Source organism: Triticum aestivum, chromosome 3B, assembly GCF_018294505.1.
Source record: "Triticum aestivum cultivar Chinese Spring chromosome 3B, IWGSC CS RefSeq v2.1, whole genome shotgun sequence".
Lineage (NCBI taxonomy): Eukaryota > Viridiplantae > Streptophyta > Magnoliopsida > Poales > Poaceae > Triticum > Triticum aestivum.
The window spans coordinates 845,362,995-845,377,467 of NC_057801.1; the positions used below are offsets into that span (position 1 = coordinate 845,362,995).

At 48.2% G+C, this 14,473-nt stretch overlaps 1 protein-coding gene across 1 annotated transcript; it reads left to right on the plus strand.

The window, feature by feature from the left end:
* The first annotated feature begins 7,079 nt into the window (after positions 1 to 7,079).
* LOC123067063 (agamous-like MADS-box protein AGL28) lies at positions 7,080 to 12,864 on the plus strand. The gene is made up of 2 exons (XM_044490019.1): positions 7,080 to 7,293; positions 12,025 to 12,864. Exons 1-2 carry the CDS (start codon positions 7,080 to 7,082, stop codon positions 12,849 to 12,851), a joined length of 1,041 nt encoding a protein of 346 aa, XP_044345954.1. The 3' UTR covers positions 12,852 to 12,864.
* Positions 12,865 to 14,473: the final 1,609 nt, after the last annotated feature.

Sequence of the window (14,473 nt, forward strand, 5' to 3'; positions counted from 1 at the left end):
AAGTTGATTAGTATTTAAATTTTTCTCAAGATTTGGGTGTTTTAATTGTGTTGTTTCATTAATTTTTAGGCTGAATTTTATGTTGGCTTCTGTTTGGGATCACTTGATTTTTCTTCTTCTTCCTTAATGGTAATAACAATCCCACTAATTTATTAGTTATCAGGAATAGTTTTTTGGAAAATTATAATATTATTTGCTTATTTCTGCATATTATTTGGAATCTCAATTTCCTTTGTAAATTCTGTGCAATTTTTGTCATTTTTTATCCTTTTGTTTCTTCTTAAAGGGTAATACCAATGCAACTTATTAGCCCCCCTCCCCTAGAAAATTCATTCTTCCTTAGAAAACTTCATTATTTTCATATTTGTTTAGTTTTTATTTTATTTTCTATATTCTTCAAGGGCAATTATAAAGCCTCTTATTTTTTCATTCTTAGAATTTTATATGCAAAAATTCCACTATTATATTCTTATTCTTAATCACAATTTGTGTTGTAAATTCCGTGCAATTTTTTTCATTATTATTTTACTATTTTCCTTTTCTTTTATTTTTGTTGAAGGGTAATGCCATTGCACCAACTCATTTATTGTTATAAAAATTTATTATTTTGATTTTATTTTGGTCTTTATTTTATTTTCTTCTTCTTTAAGTGGAAGAGCAATGCCCCTTATTCATTAATATCATTGCCACAAATTTATACTTCCTTTGAAAATTTCATTATTTTCATTATCATTTTGTTTTAGTTCTTATTTCATTTGTTTTCTTCTTGAAGGATAATACCATTGCCACTAATAAATTTCTTTTTGTGAAAAAATCACTATCATATGTTTACTCTTGCATATTAAAAAATTGCATTTGTTGTAAAAGGTGGGCAAAACTTTGTAATTATTTTCTTTCTTCTTAAATTGTAATACCATTGTCAATAATTCATTCTTACATATAAATCTTCATTATCTGGATTTTCTAAGTTTTTATTTCATTTTATTTCTTCTTTAAGGATAATAGCAATGCGACTAATTCATTTCTTCATAGGAATCTTCTTTTTGTGAAAAGTCCACTATTATATGCTTATTCTTGCTTATATTATAGACCATCAAAATTTCTTAAATTGTGTTCAAATTTTAACATTATTTGTTTTCATTTTTATTTTTTTTCTTCTTAAAAGGTGATAGTAACGCCACAAATTCATCCCTTCTAAGAAAACTTCTTTCTATGAAAGCTATATGCTTATTCAAGAATATAGCTTTCGTAAATTGCATTGGTTTCAAATACAAGAATATGCTCATTTTTATAATATTCAAGAATTGGTCACAATCACCGTTCATTGCAATGGTTTCAAATTTCTAGGATTTTATACCTGGTGCTTGCTAGTTTTCAATATTATTTTTTTGGAAAAATGGTGATCACTAGTCGGATCGTATATTCATGTTTTACTTTGTCTATGGAGTCATCTCACAACTGTTGATGTACAAATGCATAGCCCACCTTTCGCCATCAGTTTGAGCTTTTGGGTGAACCGGCTGGTGCCTGTAGTTTTACATGGTGTCAGAGCCAAGAGGTCTTGAGTTTCAAGACCCGGCTGGCGCAATTTAAGACAAAAAGTTGCAGCCCACTTTCGGTCCACGTTTAGGCCTGAGGGGGCCACATGTGAGGGGAGTGTTGATGTATAAATGCATAGCCCACCTTGTTGGAAATATGGCCTAGAGGCAATAATATTGTATTATTATATTTCCTTGTTCATATCTAAGAGTTTATATTTCATGCTATAACAGCTATGATCCCGGAACATGCGATTCAGTGGAATACTTATATGCATGTGTGAAATAATAAACGGTAAAAATAGGTTCCAAGTCTTGCCTCTAAGACCGACTCAAGCATTGTTGGTGATCACGTTTTTTGGATCTTAGGATATCATTAAGTGTAACAATGACCCTGAAACAAAATTGAGAGTATAACGTTAGAAGAACGATCATATTGAATTGACGCAAACTTGTTTGTTACACTTTGAGATAATATCGTCTAAAATCAGTTGTTATAACACAATGTATTAATGTGTGTTTTAGTTCCTTAGACCCACTGCTAAAAAACTCGTCCGGTTAATCAGTTAACGGGCCAGTTAATCGCTGCTCGTAGGGTGACCGAATCGAATAGCACCTATTCATCATGTTAACTTGTTAGGCCGATTAATTGGCCCATTAGACCAATTAATCAGTTTTTACGCCGATTAATCGTTGCTGCCCCATTAACATGTGAGCAAACAAAGCCCAATTTTTCCCCCTATAACCCCTCCGACTCCCTCTCGCTCCTCAATAGCTAGGGTTCGACCAGACAGTAGCATATTTTGGTATATTACATAGCTGAGAGCATGAGAGGTTGGTATAATACATGAAAACTAGATATATGTTGGCAATTCCTATTTAATCTACTGATTAATGGTCGACCGAGCAGCTACCAGATACCGATTTCCTGAACAATGCTTAGACCTAAGAATATCGTAGTTACCTCCTACCATACAGTGGACTTTGGGTTTCTCAAACTTCACTGTACCAAGGTGATTATAACGACAACGTACAGGTTGATCGGAAAGTTTGACAAGGGACTAGATAGCTCGAGAGTAGGATTTGCTTCTCATACGATGGAGAAGATATTCTTAGGGTCTCTCGGTGTGACGACATCCATCATCCTCTGGCCAGACACAGGTGACTACGTCAAAGGGATGCTGGAACACTTCAACGAGAAAAAAGAACAAAATTGGTAACAAGAGCAATGGTATAATGAGCATGTGTATGACTCAGAAGGATATCGATGCATCTCAGGTTTTGTAAAGTATCGCGAAGCAAAGGGAACATCACATGATAACCAAAGGTTCACTTGAATATCATTCATGTAATTGTAGGGATCGATATGGACGTCGACGGTTCTGCTATCGACCATTGAAGGATGGAGTTTCATTCATGTCTATGATTTACTGAACCTACGAGGTCACAAGCTTAATGTAACGATGAACTGCTGGGTGTTAGTAGAATGAGAGTATCGAGTATTTATTTATGGAATTATTTCATTAATATTTGGAACAATTCCGAGAGGAACCGGAAGCGTTTCGGGGTCACCGGAAGGGTTTCAGAGTTTATCGGGCAATACCGGGTATTGCCGATAAATAATATATAGGTGAAAAATATTTCTAGTGATGTTAAATTAATAATAAAATGCTATAGAAATTCCTAAGAGGCTTTTATATTTAATTTAATATCAGCGGCTCTAAAAAGGCCAAGTAGCTAGTGGAAAGTTACTTGGGCCCAATAGAGAGGTGCCTCCTTTCCACTTGGGGAAGGAAGGGGGGGGGGAGCCTCATCTAGTTCCTCTAGTTCTAGTTCTAGTTGATCCTAGTTGATCAATTAGAGCTTGACCTAGATCCTCTAATCCTCATAATTAGAAGCTTAGTGTGGTTATAATCTCCTCCCTCTAATTCTCCGGCGATGGTTAGCTCTGGATGGTGAAGCGCTGTCGGATCGTGAAGACCATACGCTTGCAACCAAGTAGAGAGGCCGTGCTTTCGGTATTTTGTTCGAGGGATCGTTCGTGGGTGGTTCGTGGAATTGTTCATCTACGGTTCGAGGGACTCCAAGTACGATCTACACCGACTCATCTACTTTCGCTGCACTCCGGAGTCATTAACGATCGTTTATCCCAACCTTATGTGCATCTTCATATTGTTCCTGGATGATCGTAGAGTGTTTTTTTGTCTACTACGTTTCCGAAGACACCTTTCCCCGTCAGTTTGAGTTTTTGGGTGACCGGTGCGTGTAGTTTTACAGCAATTCACAAACCTACGATCAGTCCTACCAGTAGGCAATAATCAGGCCTAATACTGATTGAATCTTACTGCTTAAAGTTGTGCATGTACTAGTAGAGTATTATACATACTTGTCCAGATAGCATGCGATAGCACCGCCCCTGACTGCCGCCGGCCTAGGGCCATTTCTCATCTCCACAAAAACGAAACTGACCGACCCAATTGTAGTTTTCAGTCGATTGACATATAGCCGGTGCCATTTATTAATACATGCACCAACAAAAAGGTTGAACGATCTTAACGACTAAAAATTGTGACCTTAAGTGTGAAAAATTACAAGATCTGTACAACTAAAATCATGAACCTAAGCATGAAACAAACATGATCCAAACAGCTAATAATCATGAACTTGGTACTGTTGGAGCAGTAAAAATATTTATTGTCCACCAGAAAATCTTTGACGTAGACTTGTTCTTGAACAGCAAAAGAGAACAACTCAAGAAAAATTTATTTGCAAATGGTCTCCCTCCAATTATCTTGCCATAACATGACAGAACTGCCCTGCCCTGAAGTGCACTTGGCTACAACCTTAAAATCTGGCATCAACTGATAATGCTTTTCATCCAAAAGGAGCCAGCAGGCATGTTGCAATGCCTTCGGCCACGCCCGCAGTGACACTTCCATTGAAATGATCTTTTATCCATCTCTAGATATATGTATCATGCATTTAGCTGACGACCCATCGAGCTATCTGGATGCATGTATCCTTCGACCTATCTGGACGCATGCATGCAATCTCGTTGTTCATGTGCTCCATTTATAACAATGTAAAAAAGTGCTTCATCACCTCGATTTGTTTTCACATAGCCAAATATACACTCTGCTAAAGATAATGCAATACTCTTTTAATATATTTGAAAGTGTTCACCCAGACAAGAATGAAATTAGTAATTGGAGAATTAGTAATCGGAAAGGATGTATCTAGAACTAAAATACGTGTAGATACATCCTTGTCCATGACAAGTAATTCCGGACGGAGGAACGCTTGCTTTTAATTCTCAAAGAAGGTCGCCTCCTCTGGCGACTCGGGGGCAACCCAACCACGCCGCCGGCGGCAGCTCCCCCACCCCATCTCCTGCCTTGCCGCCACCGAGGGGACGCGGGCTAAGCCACACGTACTCCAGGGATGGTGGCGGCGGGGCTCTCACGGCTGGCGTTCATGCGGATCCGGCGCAGCGGCCTCTGCTCAGGTGGACGGCGAGCGTCGGTGGCCGCGTCACGCGACGGATGCCGCTTTGTGGTCGGTGCTGAGCGTGGATCTGGGTTGCCATGAGCGAGGTGTGGGCGCCCGAAGCTCTGCTCGGCCTCGGGGGCGCGGGGCCGGCCTCCAGCCCTCCATGCTCCGGTGGTCCGCCCTGGGTCGCGCGGCGGTGTCCTACCTAGGGCCCCGCCCCCTGATGGTTCTGGGCCAGGCGGTTTGCATCAGGGGTGGATCTGGAGGCTTGGTGGTGATGCGTTTTGCAGGACTGGCTGAATCCGGTTGGATCGGCCCATGGTATTCTGGCTTGGGGGCAGAGGAGGGTGGTGGTGAGTGGTGCTGGTGGAGGTTATGGGGGTTGGTGGCAGTGCTGCTGCAGCCGATCTTGACCTCATTGCCATCTGTTGGCATGCGGGCACATCGGTTCTGGTCTCCGACGGTTGCGCAGTGGCACACATGGGGTGTGCAGGTGCTCCTGATGTATGGCTGCAACCCAGACCATGGTGGTTCCTGGCCTCGGGCAGTGCTGCTCTAGTCCTTGCCGACATGGTGCTTGGCAGGGCACGGTGGCCTGCACTGCGTCCGGTGGCTTGCGCTCGGTTGGCCGTTGATGGATCTTGTGCCTAGTGCTCATGTTTGGTCGTTGGTAGTCTCCACAGGGTGTGGTTGGCTCTGGCGGCTTGTCGTGCTTCTTCGTCTTTCGAAGGGTTCGATGGTGGTGGTGGTCGATTTTCGTCATGTTGTAGGGATTGCTCAAACTCCGGGTGAGAACCCTACATCAACTATGTTGATGTCGGCGGCAACGACGTCTATGGACGTCGTTTTCCTCATAGGATGTGCCGTTGTGGAGCTCCAACACCTACAATATTCTGTTTTGTGGTCTCCGGGTGAAAACCTAAGATTGGGCTTGCCGAATCGGATGACGGTGTTGTGCCCTCGACAACACTACCTCCTTGGAGGCGTCATCTTGGAGACCCAAACGACGGCTTCAGTTTGCGGCGTGTGGTTGAGGGTGGTCTGTTTGGTGGTGGTGGTGGTGTGTCCTACTCAGGACCGATGGTGGTGTGCTCTTCTTCATGTGTTTCTCTTCGGTTGTCTTTCATGTGGTCTCTGTCCTGCTGCTATGCATGCTCAAGACCCTCCCTTGCTGGATGTTGTGTTGAGGCGAGCTTCGGGCTCTTGGTATTGTATCGGCTCACCTTTGCTCAATGACGATGCAATGGCGCCTCCCCAACTTGCTAATCGTCTTGAACTTTCATGGCGGAGCTCTCAGCCAAGGTTCGTGTTAAGTTTTGGCACTCGTTGATTGTGGATGCTCCTCTGTTGTGCCGTGAAGTTTGATACGCACGCTGGTGCGGTGCGTTAGGCTGCTTGTAGAGTCTTGGTATTGTGATCCCTCGATGTACCCCTCATCTACTTGATCCTGTTAGTTTGCTAGTTAGGTCATGCCTTTTGTTCGGCGTCCCTATTCTTCTCTTCTTCTTGCAACACTTGTTGCTTGTATGGTTTTTGGCCCGGTTTTCCTCATAAATGGGGTCAATTTGTTAAGGTTTTCGATCCGGTTTTCTTTATAAACTGGATCACCCTCCTGGTATTATGGCCACTTTGAGTAATATATTCAGGTGGAGGAACTCCTCCCCGGTGATTCTCAAAAAAAAATCCTCAAAGAAGAAAAAAAAGGAGCACTTGCTTTTGTGCGTCCAACAATATTTTGTTGTCACGTCCCGATCGATTCAGCTTAGAGCATACCAAATCGCATTAAAAAAAGAGAATAAAAGGGAACGCTTTCTTTTGGGTGCGAAGGAATAGTTTCTAAATAATATGGTGTACGTAGTTATCCTTTGACGCGTGAGTTTAATGTATACAGCTCAGCGCATACCCAATCGTATCTCATTGCCTATCGCGAGTTTTAATGTACGTCGCCCAGCGAAGGGATTCCTCTCCGGACGCTTGTTATATAAACCCCCCGACCCCGAGACGTAGCCACACCCACAGCCACTCCTCGTCCTCCCACCGAGAAAGCGAGCAATGGCGGCGCCCAACCGGAGAGGCAGCAGCGGCCGGAAGAAGATCGTCATCCGCCGGATCGAGCAGGAGGATGCCCGGTTCGTCTGCTACTCCAAGCGCCGCCAGGGGTTCTTCAGCAAGGCCACGGATCTGGCGGTCCTGACAGGCGCCCACGTGGCCGCCCTCGCCTTCTCTCCCCGCGGCAGGGCCTTCTCCTTCGGCCACCCCTCCGTCTGTCAGAACCAGAGAGAGGGTAGGAGAGAAAGGTTTTGTGCAACGCTTGATTTCATTGATACAAAGATTACACGTATATGTAGTTACACAGCTCAACTGAACGAAACGAGAACCAGCCTTGGGAATAGGGCAGCACTAACCACTAACCCCACTCCTCTATACATGCAGTACACACGATCCTGTATACATGCAGTACACACGATCGCTAACACCCCACCGCAGTCGAGTCGTCGTCCGCTGGTAAGACACAGAGACTGGACCTGAAAGCTTGAAACGAGCTGGTTGGCAAACCTTTAGTCATGACGTCGGCTAGTTGTTGAGTAGTTGGTACATGAACAACACGAAGCTCGCCGAGAGCCACCTTTTCGCGGACAAAGTGGATGTCCAACTCAATGTGCTTAGTCCGCCCATGATGAACAGGGTTGGTAGACATATACACAGCTGAGATATTGTCACAGAACACAACAGTGGCCTTGGAGAGAGAGCAGCCCAGTTCGCCGAGAAGTTGCCGCAGCCAAACACAATCAGCCACCGCGTTGGCAACGGCGCGGTATTCCGCTTCCGCGCTGGAACGCGACACGGTGGCTTGTCGCTTCGACGACCAACTGACCAAGGCGCCGCCGAGGTAGACGCAATAGCCAGACGTAGAACGGCGCGTGTCCGGGCAGCCGGCCCAGTCCGCATCGGAGTACGCCACAATGTCAGTCGAGGGAGACGCGGGTAGAAGAAGACCCGAGGTAGCTGTCCCGCGAACGTAGCGAAGGATCCGCTTGAGGATGGCGAGGTGGCAATCCCGTGGATTATGCATGTGTAAACAGGCTTGCTGGACGGCGTAGGCCAAATCCGGCCGTGTCATCGTGAGATACTGAAGGCCACCAGCAAGGCTCCGGTACTCGGATGGGTCGGAAACTGGACTGCCGGAGGCCGCAGCAAGCTTGGGCTGGGTGTCCACTGGAGTTGAAGCTGGCCGACAGTGAGTCATGCCGGCGCGCTGAAGGAGTTCTTCGGCATAGTTGGACTGACTGAGGAAAAATCCACGCGGCGTGCGACGAACCTGAATGCCAAGGAAGAAATGAAGAGGCCCCATATCCTTCATAGCAAATTCGTGTTGTAGCTTGGAGACGATGTCGCGTAGAAGATCCGAAGAAGGGGCCGCCAGCACAATATCATCCACGTACAACAGGAGATATGCAATGCTGCTACCCCGCCGTAGGATGAAGAGGGAGGCGTCGGAGCGGGACGCGGCGAAGCCGATCGTGGTGGCGAAGCCGGCGAACCACTGGAACCATGCTCTTGGGGCCTGCTTGAGCCCATATAAGGACTTCGAGAGGCGACAAACATGATCGCGGCGTGCCGAGTCGACGAAGCCAGCAGGCTGGTAGCAATGGACCTGTTCAGCGAGGATGCCGTGGAGGAAGGCATTTTTCACGTCGAGCTGGTGCACCGGCCAGCCCCGCGAACAAGCCAGAGTGAGAACTGTGCGGATCGTCGCCGGCTTGACGACCGGGGAGAAAGTTTCGCCGAAGTCGATCCCAGGCCGTTGAGCAAACCCGCGGACAACCCATCTCGCCTTGTAATGCTCCAGGGACCCATCCGAGTTCATCTTGTGCCGAAACACCCATTTGCCGGTCACAACAGTTGTGTTGGGAGGGCGAGGGACGAGCGTCCAAGTGGCGTTGGAGATGAGGGCGTCGAACTCGGACTGCATAGCGGCGCGCCAGTTGGGATCACGGAGGGCGTCGCGTACAGAGGAGGGCAGGGGGGAGATGGGTGTGGCGGCGAGGAGGGAGTCGGCGTAGCGAGGGTTAGGTTGGAAGATGCCGTGACGAGCTCGCGTGATCATCGGATGACGGGGAGGGGCGACAGGCAAGGAAGACGAGCCGGCGGCTGGGCCGGTGTGTGGGGAAGGAGGCCCAGGGATCGGTTGATCCGAGCCGTGAGGTGTAGTGGGCTGGCCCAAAGCGGGCGAGTCGGGAGGCGGGGTGGGCGCACCCGCGAAGGGAGGGGGAGACGTGGCGTGCGGCGATACGGGAGAAGGGCATGTAGGCCATGCAGGGGGAGGGTCGTGATCGACGTGATCCGAGGCTGGGGGATCGGAGATTAGATCCAGCTGGTCGTCAGGGGAATTAGGTAGAGTTTTGAACGGAAAAACAGACTCTACAAACGTCACATGACGGGAAAAAAGGATGCGCCTGGTGGTTGGATCGTAACAACGATACCCCTTTCGCTCGTCGGGATAACCCAAGAAAACGCATGCCACGGAGCGAGCTGCCAGCTTATGTGGCGAGATAGCTATGATATTGGGGTAACATAAACACCCGAACACATGGAGATGACGGAAGTCTGGGACGTGGCCGTGAAGGAGCTCGTACGGGGTGGTGAGGAGCCGAGGTTTGCACGGGCGCCGGTTAAGGAGGTATGTAGATGTGGAGAGGGCTTCGGCCCACCAGCGTGGTGGCATGGAGGCATGGAGAAGAAGGGTGCGGACTCCGTCATTAAGTGTACGAAGAATGCGCTCGGCCTTGCCATTTTGTTGGGACGTGTAGGGGCAAGAGAGACGAAAGCGGGTGCCATGTGACTCGAGAAGAGAGCGATTCGCAATGTTGTCGAACTCACGTCCATTATCCGTTTGGAAAGCTAGGATGGGGCGGGAGAATTGGGTGCGGACGTAGGCATAGAAGAGAGTGAGAAGGCGGTGAACTTCAGATTTCCGACGAATGGGAAAAGTCCAGGCATAATGTGTGAAATCATCAAGGATCACTAAATAATATAAATAGCCGGATACATTTGGTACAGGACTTGTCCAGAGATCACAATGACAGAGCTCAAAGGGAAATGAAGTTTTAGTAGTGGAAGAAGAGAAAGGTAGCCTAGTGTGTTTGCCCGTCCGACAAGCAGCGCAGTGCGTCGAAGGGCTTTTATTGAAACTAAACTTGTAGTAGGAGGATGCCTTGGCGAGGGTGGCGACGCCCGGATGACCAAGCCGCTGGTGCCACAAATCGGCGGCGACGGTGGCGGTGAGGCAGTGATGAGGGCGGACGAACGGGTAAAGGTCGCCGGAGGAATCACATCGGAGAAGAACCGTCCTGGTGGACAAATCCTTGATAGAAAAGCCATACGGGTCAAATTCAACAGAGACAGAATTATCACGAGTGAATGCACGTACGGAAACTAGATTCTTAATTAAGGAAGGAGAAATCAGAATGTCAAGAAGGGAAAGTGAACGAGAATTTGTGGGAAGGGAAGCAGAACCCACGGCGGTGATTGGTAAGGCAGAGCCATCACCAACAATGATCGTGGAGGGAGTGGAGGGATGGGGAGGCGAAGAGAGTATACCGGATCCTAAGCCCATGTGCGAGGACGCGCCGCTGTCGAGAATCCATTCGCCCCCGGGCGCGGACGGAGGCTGCACCGAGAGCTGGTTGAGGGCCGCGATCAACGCAGCCTGATCCCACTGGGGCGCGGACGGCGCGGGAGCGGAGTACGATGCCTGGAGGGCGTGAGGCAGGGCCGGCGCGGGCGGCCGGGCGCCAAGGAGCCCCGGGGCGGACCAGGCCTGAAAGGTGCCGGCCACGGCCGGAGCGGTGGGCGCCGGTGCGCGGTAGCCGGCATGGGAGCCACCAGGTGCCCCGCCATGGTGAGGAGCCCCGCCGGTGGACGAACCAGCGCCATTAGGCGCGTTCTTCTTGCGCTTCTTCCGGCTGCTGTTGCCGGAGGGGCCGGGAGCAGGAGACCCGGCGCCGAGGAGAGCCACGGGAAAGTGAGGGGCCGGAGCCGTCGGTGGTGGTGGCGGGCGCGAGGCATGGAAAGCCTGCGCCTGGGCGATGAGGGCGTTGCGGGCGGCGGAACGCGCCTGGCGAGCGAGACGCTGCTCTTCGAGTAGGAGGAAGGAGCGAAGCTTGACGAAGAAGGGAGGGCGCCCGCGAGTCATGTGCGGGATCGTGTGCTGGAGGCGCTCATCGAGGCCGCGCAGAACGTTGTCGACGAGATCGCGTTCCTTCACATGGCGGCCGAGGTCGCCGAGCTGATCGGCCATCTGCTTCAGCTTGGACGTGTATTCGACCACAGCGAGGTCGCCTTGCATGAAACTGTGAAACTCATCGCGAAGGTAGGTGGCGCGGGCGTGGCGGTTGCTGCGGAAGAGCGACCGGAGGGAGCGCCAGAGGGAACGCGCCGTGTCGTTGCGCTCCTCGATGATCTCCAGAGTCGAGGGCGTCACGGTGGCGTTGTACCAGGAGACGACGGCGAAGTCATTGAGATGCCAGTCGGAGGAGACCTGCGCCCGCGAGCCGTCGACGTGGTCGAGCAGGCCGAACTTGGCGAGCGCGCCGAGGAATTGGCGGCGCCACAGCCCGTAATTCTCCTTCTCGTAGTCGAGAACGACCAGGACATGATCACGGATGCGAAGCGACTGGATGGTTTGGGTGGGAATGGTTTGGGTTGCAACGGGCAGACCAAAGTCCTCGTCGGAGTCGGAACCGGCCGAGGAGGAGTGGGAGGAGGAGCTCATGGTCGCCGGGAGGTTGGGAGGGCAGCGGAAGCTATGGATCTTAGGCTGATACAATGTCAGAACCAGAGCGAGGGTAGGAGAGAAAGGTTTTGTGCAACGCTTGATTTCATTGATACAAAGATTACACGTATATGTAGTTACACAGCTCAACTGAACCAAACGAGAACCAGCCGTGGGAATAGGGCAGCACTAACCACTAACCCCACTCCTCTATACATGCAGTACACACGATCGCTAACACCGTCGACTCCGTCGTGGAACGCTTCCTGGCGGGGGAGGCTGCGGGGGCTGGCGCGAGGGAGGAGGGCGCTGCCGACGACCGCTTGCTGGCCGGGGAGGGTGCTGCCGGCGAAGACGAGAAGCTCGAGAAGCTGCAGCAGGAGTTCGACGAGCTGCGCACGGAGCTGGCCGAGTTGAAGAAGCGGACCAAGCGCACGGACAAGGCCATGGCGAAAGAGCGCTCTGCGGGGGACCAGATAGCGGCTTGGTTCGACACCAAGGCGCGCGACATGGGAGACGAGGACATGGCGGCCTTCTTCGCCGCGCTGATGCAGATGAAGGACGCCGTCTCCGATCGCGCCAACCAGGTTCTTCTCGAGGCGATGCACGCCCACATGAGCCGCATGGCGGAGGTGGCCCCACCACCGCCGCCGCCCCAGATCTTCGGTGGTAACACCTTCGAGTTCGGTAGCAGCAGCGGCACCGCCAACGACGGGATGGAGTTCCAGTTTCTGGGGCCTCCACCACAGGAGCAGGGGTTCGAGGCCCGGATGGATATGCAGCAGATGGTGATGGCGCCGCTGCCTCCGTCTCACGTGGTCGCCGCCGGGATGGATGTGCAGGACATGCCTCCGCCGCCGGGGTTGGCCGCCGGGATGGATCTGGAGCAGATGCAGATGACGATGCCTAAGCCGCTGGGGTTCGACGCAGGGCTAGACAAGGAGATAGATCAATGGCTTGATGTGATGCTGCCGCGTCCGGAGTTCACTGCCGGGATGGAGACGGTGCAGCAGGGGCTCCATCAACCCAACGCCGGCTTCCCGTACTGAGATCCAAACCCAGTCAGAGCCCGAGTCCAGTGCATGCATATGGACACTAGTTTCGTATGCCTAGTTTACATATGCATCTTCTACTCAAGTCTTCGCGTTAATTTTTTGTTTTGTTTGAAATGAAGTCGTCGCGTCAATCTTTGGTACATGCTCTGCATCTACCCTGGATGTGGACGAAATTAAATATTTCGTCAATATTTTTATTTGGTCATTTCCTTTCCTTATCATGCATTAATGGGTTGTAATCTGTATTGCACCGATATGAATGAAATACAAAGGTCAATCTGTGCTGGATACATCTATTTATTAATTACTGTATATACTATTACTAAAATAAGGGACAAACGAGCCATCCCATGCATTCACATAATCTACAATTTTGACACCGTTTATAAGAATTTTTAATGGCTGAGATTTAAAAGATTCGAAAATTACGTCAGTATGCAATGATTACAAACTACGTACCATTAAATGTTTATAAACAAAAACGCAAGAACTGATGCATAAATCTAAATATCAAGAGGAATATATGTCACTAATTCTAAATAAAATATAATCAAAATCGATGTGCCTTAAAAATACACGATCTCTTGATTCTTATATAAAGGTTGAGATAATTTCAAAAAAATAATATTATAAAGGTTGAGATTAAAAGAGAAAAAAAGGTATTCATGACTTTAATCAGTGAGCAACGGTCACACACAAAAAGGGTCGCATACATAGGCATCGAGAAATTAGCCATTTGGGTATGCATCTATGAGGCACATATAGACAAGGAAAAGCCTACCGGTAAAAAAGGGAAATACTTTCTAATAGGCATATATGTTCTCCCTCGGTTGTTTCTACTCCATTTATTATATTTGTCCGAGGCCAAAAATTTGTAAAGCTTGAATATATTTATAGGGAAAATATCAAGATCTACGATACCAAATTAATATAATATGCGAAATTTATTCCACAATGGATCTAATGATGTCAATTTTGTATTTATTTTTTTCATGTAAAAGTTATTCAAACATTGAAGAGTTTGACTTGAGACAAGCTAATATTCAGAGTAAAAAGAAACAGAGGGAGTACATAATTTTGCATGAGGTTTATAGAAACTCCGCAAGGCCAACAGTAATAGGAAGGCAACATTACCCAAGGAAAAAATGCTATAGAAAAAACATTCGCAAACTACAGAGCGAAACAGCCACAAAAATCAACAAAATTGTCAGAGGGACAGATGCAAAGATCGCCAACCAATCATAAACATAAAAGATCCAAGAAATTTGTCAATTTGTGATAATAATTATATATGCAGTTTTATCATGTCGATCGAGAATATGAGTTTTTTTATCTTTTGTAAAATACATCCTAGATAAATCTTTTATGATGTGGATAAATAAAATGATTCACTCATATATATAAAGTTTGAAATATTGATTTTTTTTCATAAATCTGATTGTGTTTTATCAAGCTACACATTCTGGCTACAATGTTTCTCCTATAATTTTTGTTGCATATTATTGACTAATAAGAAAAATTAAATAGGATAACATTCTCTAGACAAACTACTGTTAGAGAAAACAGTGACATGTGCACCACCAGAGAATAACAAGTTATGACAAGGGTGAGTGAGA

Excerpts from the sequence above, each read along its gene's own strand:
- LOC123067063 (XM_044490019.1), top strand. The coding sequence starts at position 7,080 with ATGGCGGCGCCCAACCGGAGAGGCAGCAGCGGCCGGAAGAAGATCGTC. Across the intron at positions 7,294-12,024 it reads CTTCGGCCACCCCTCCGTCT|TACACACGATCGCTAACACC; the intron begins GTCAGAACCAGA and ends CTATACATGCAG.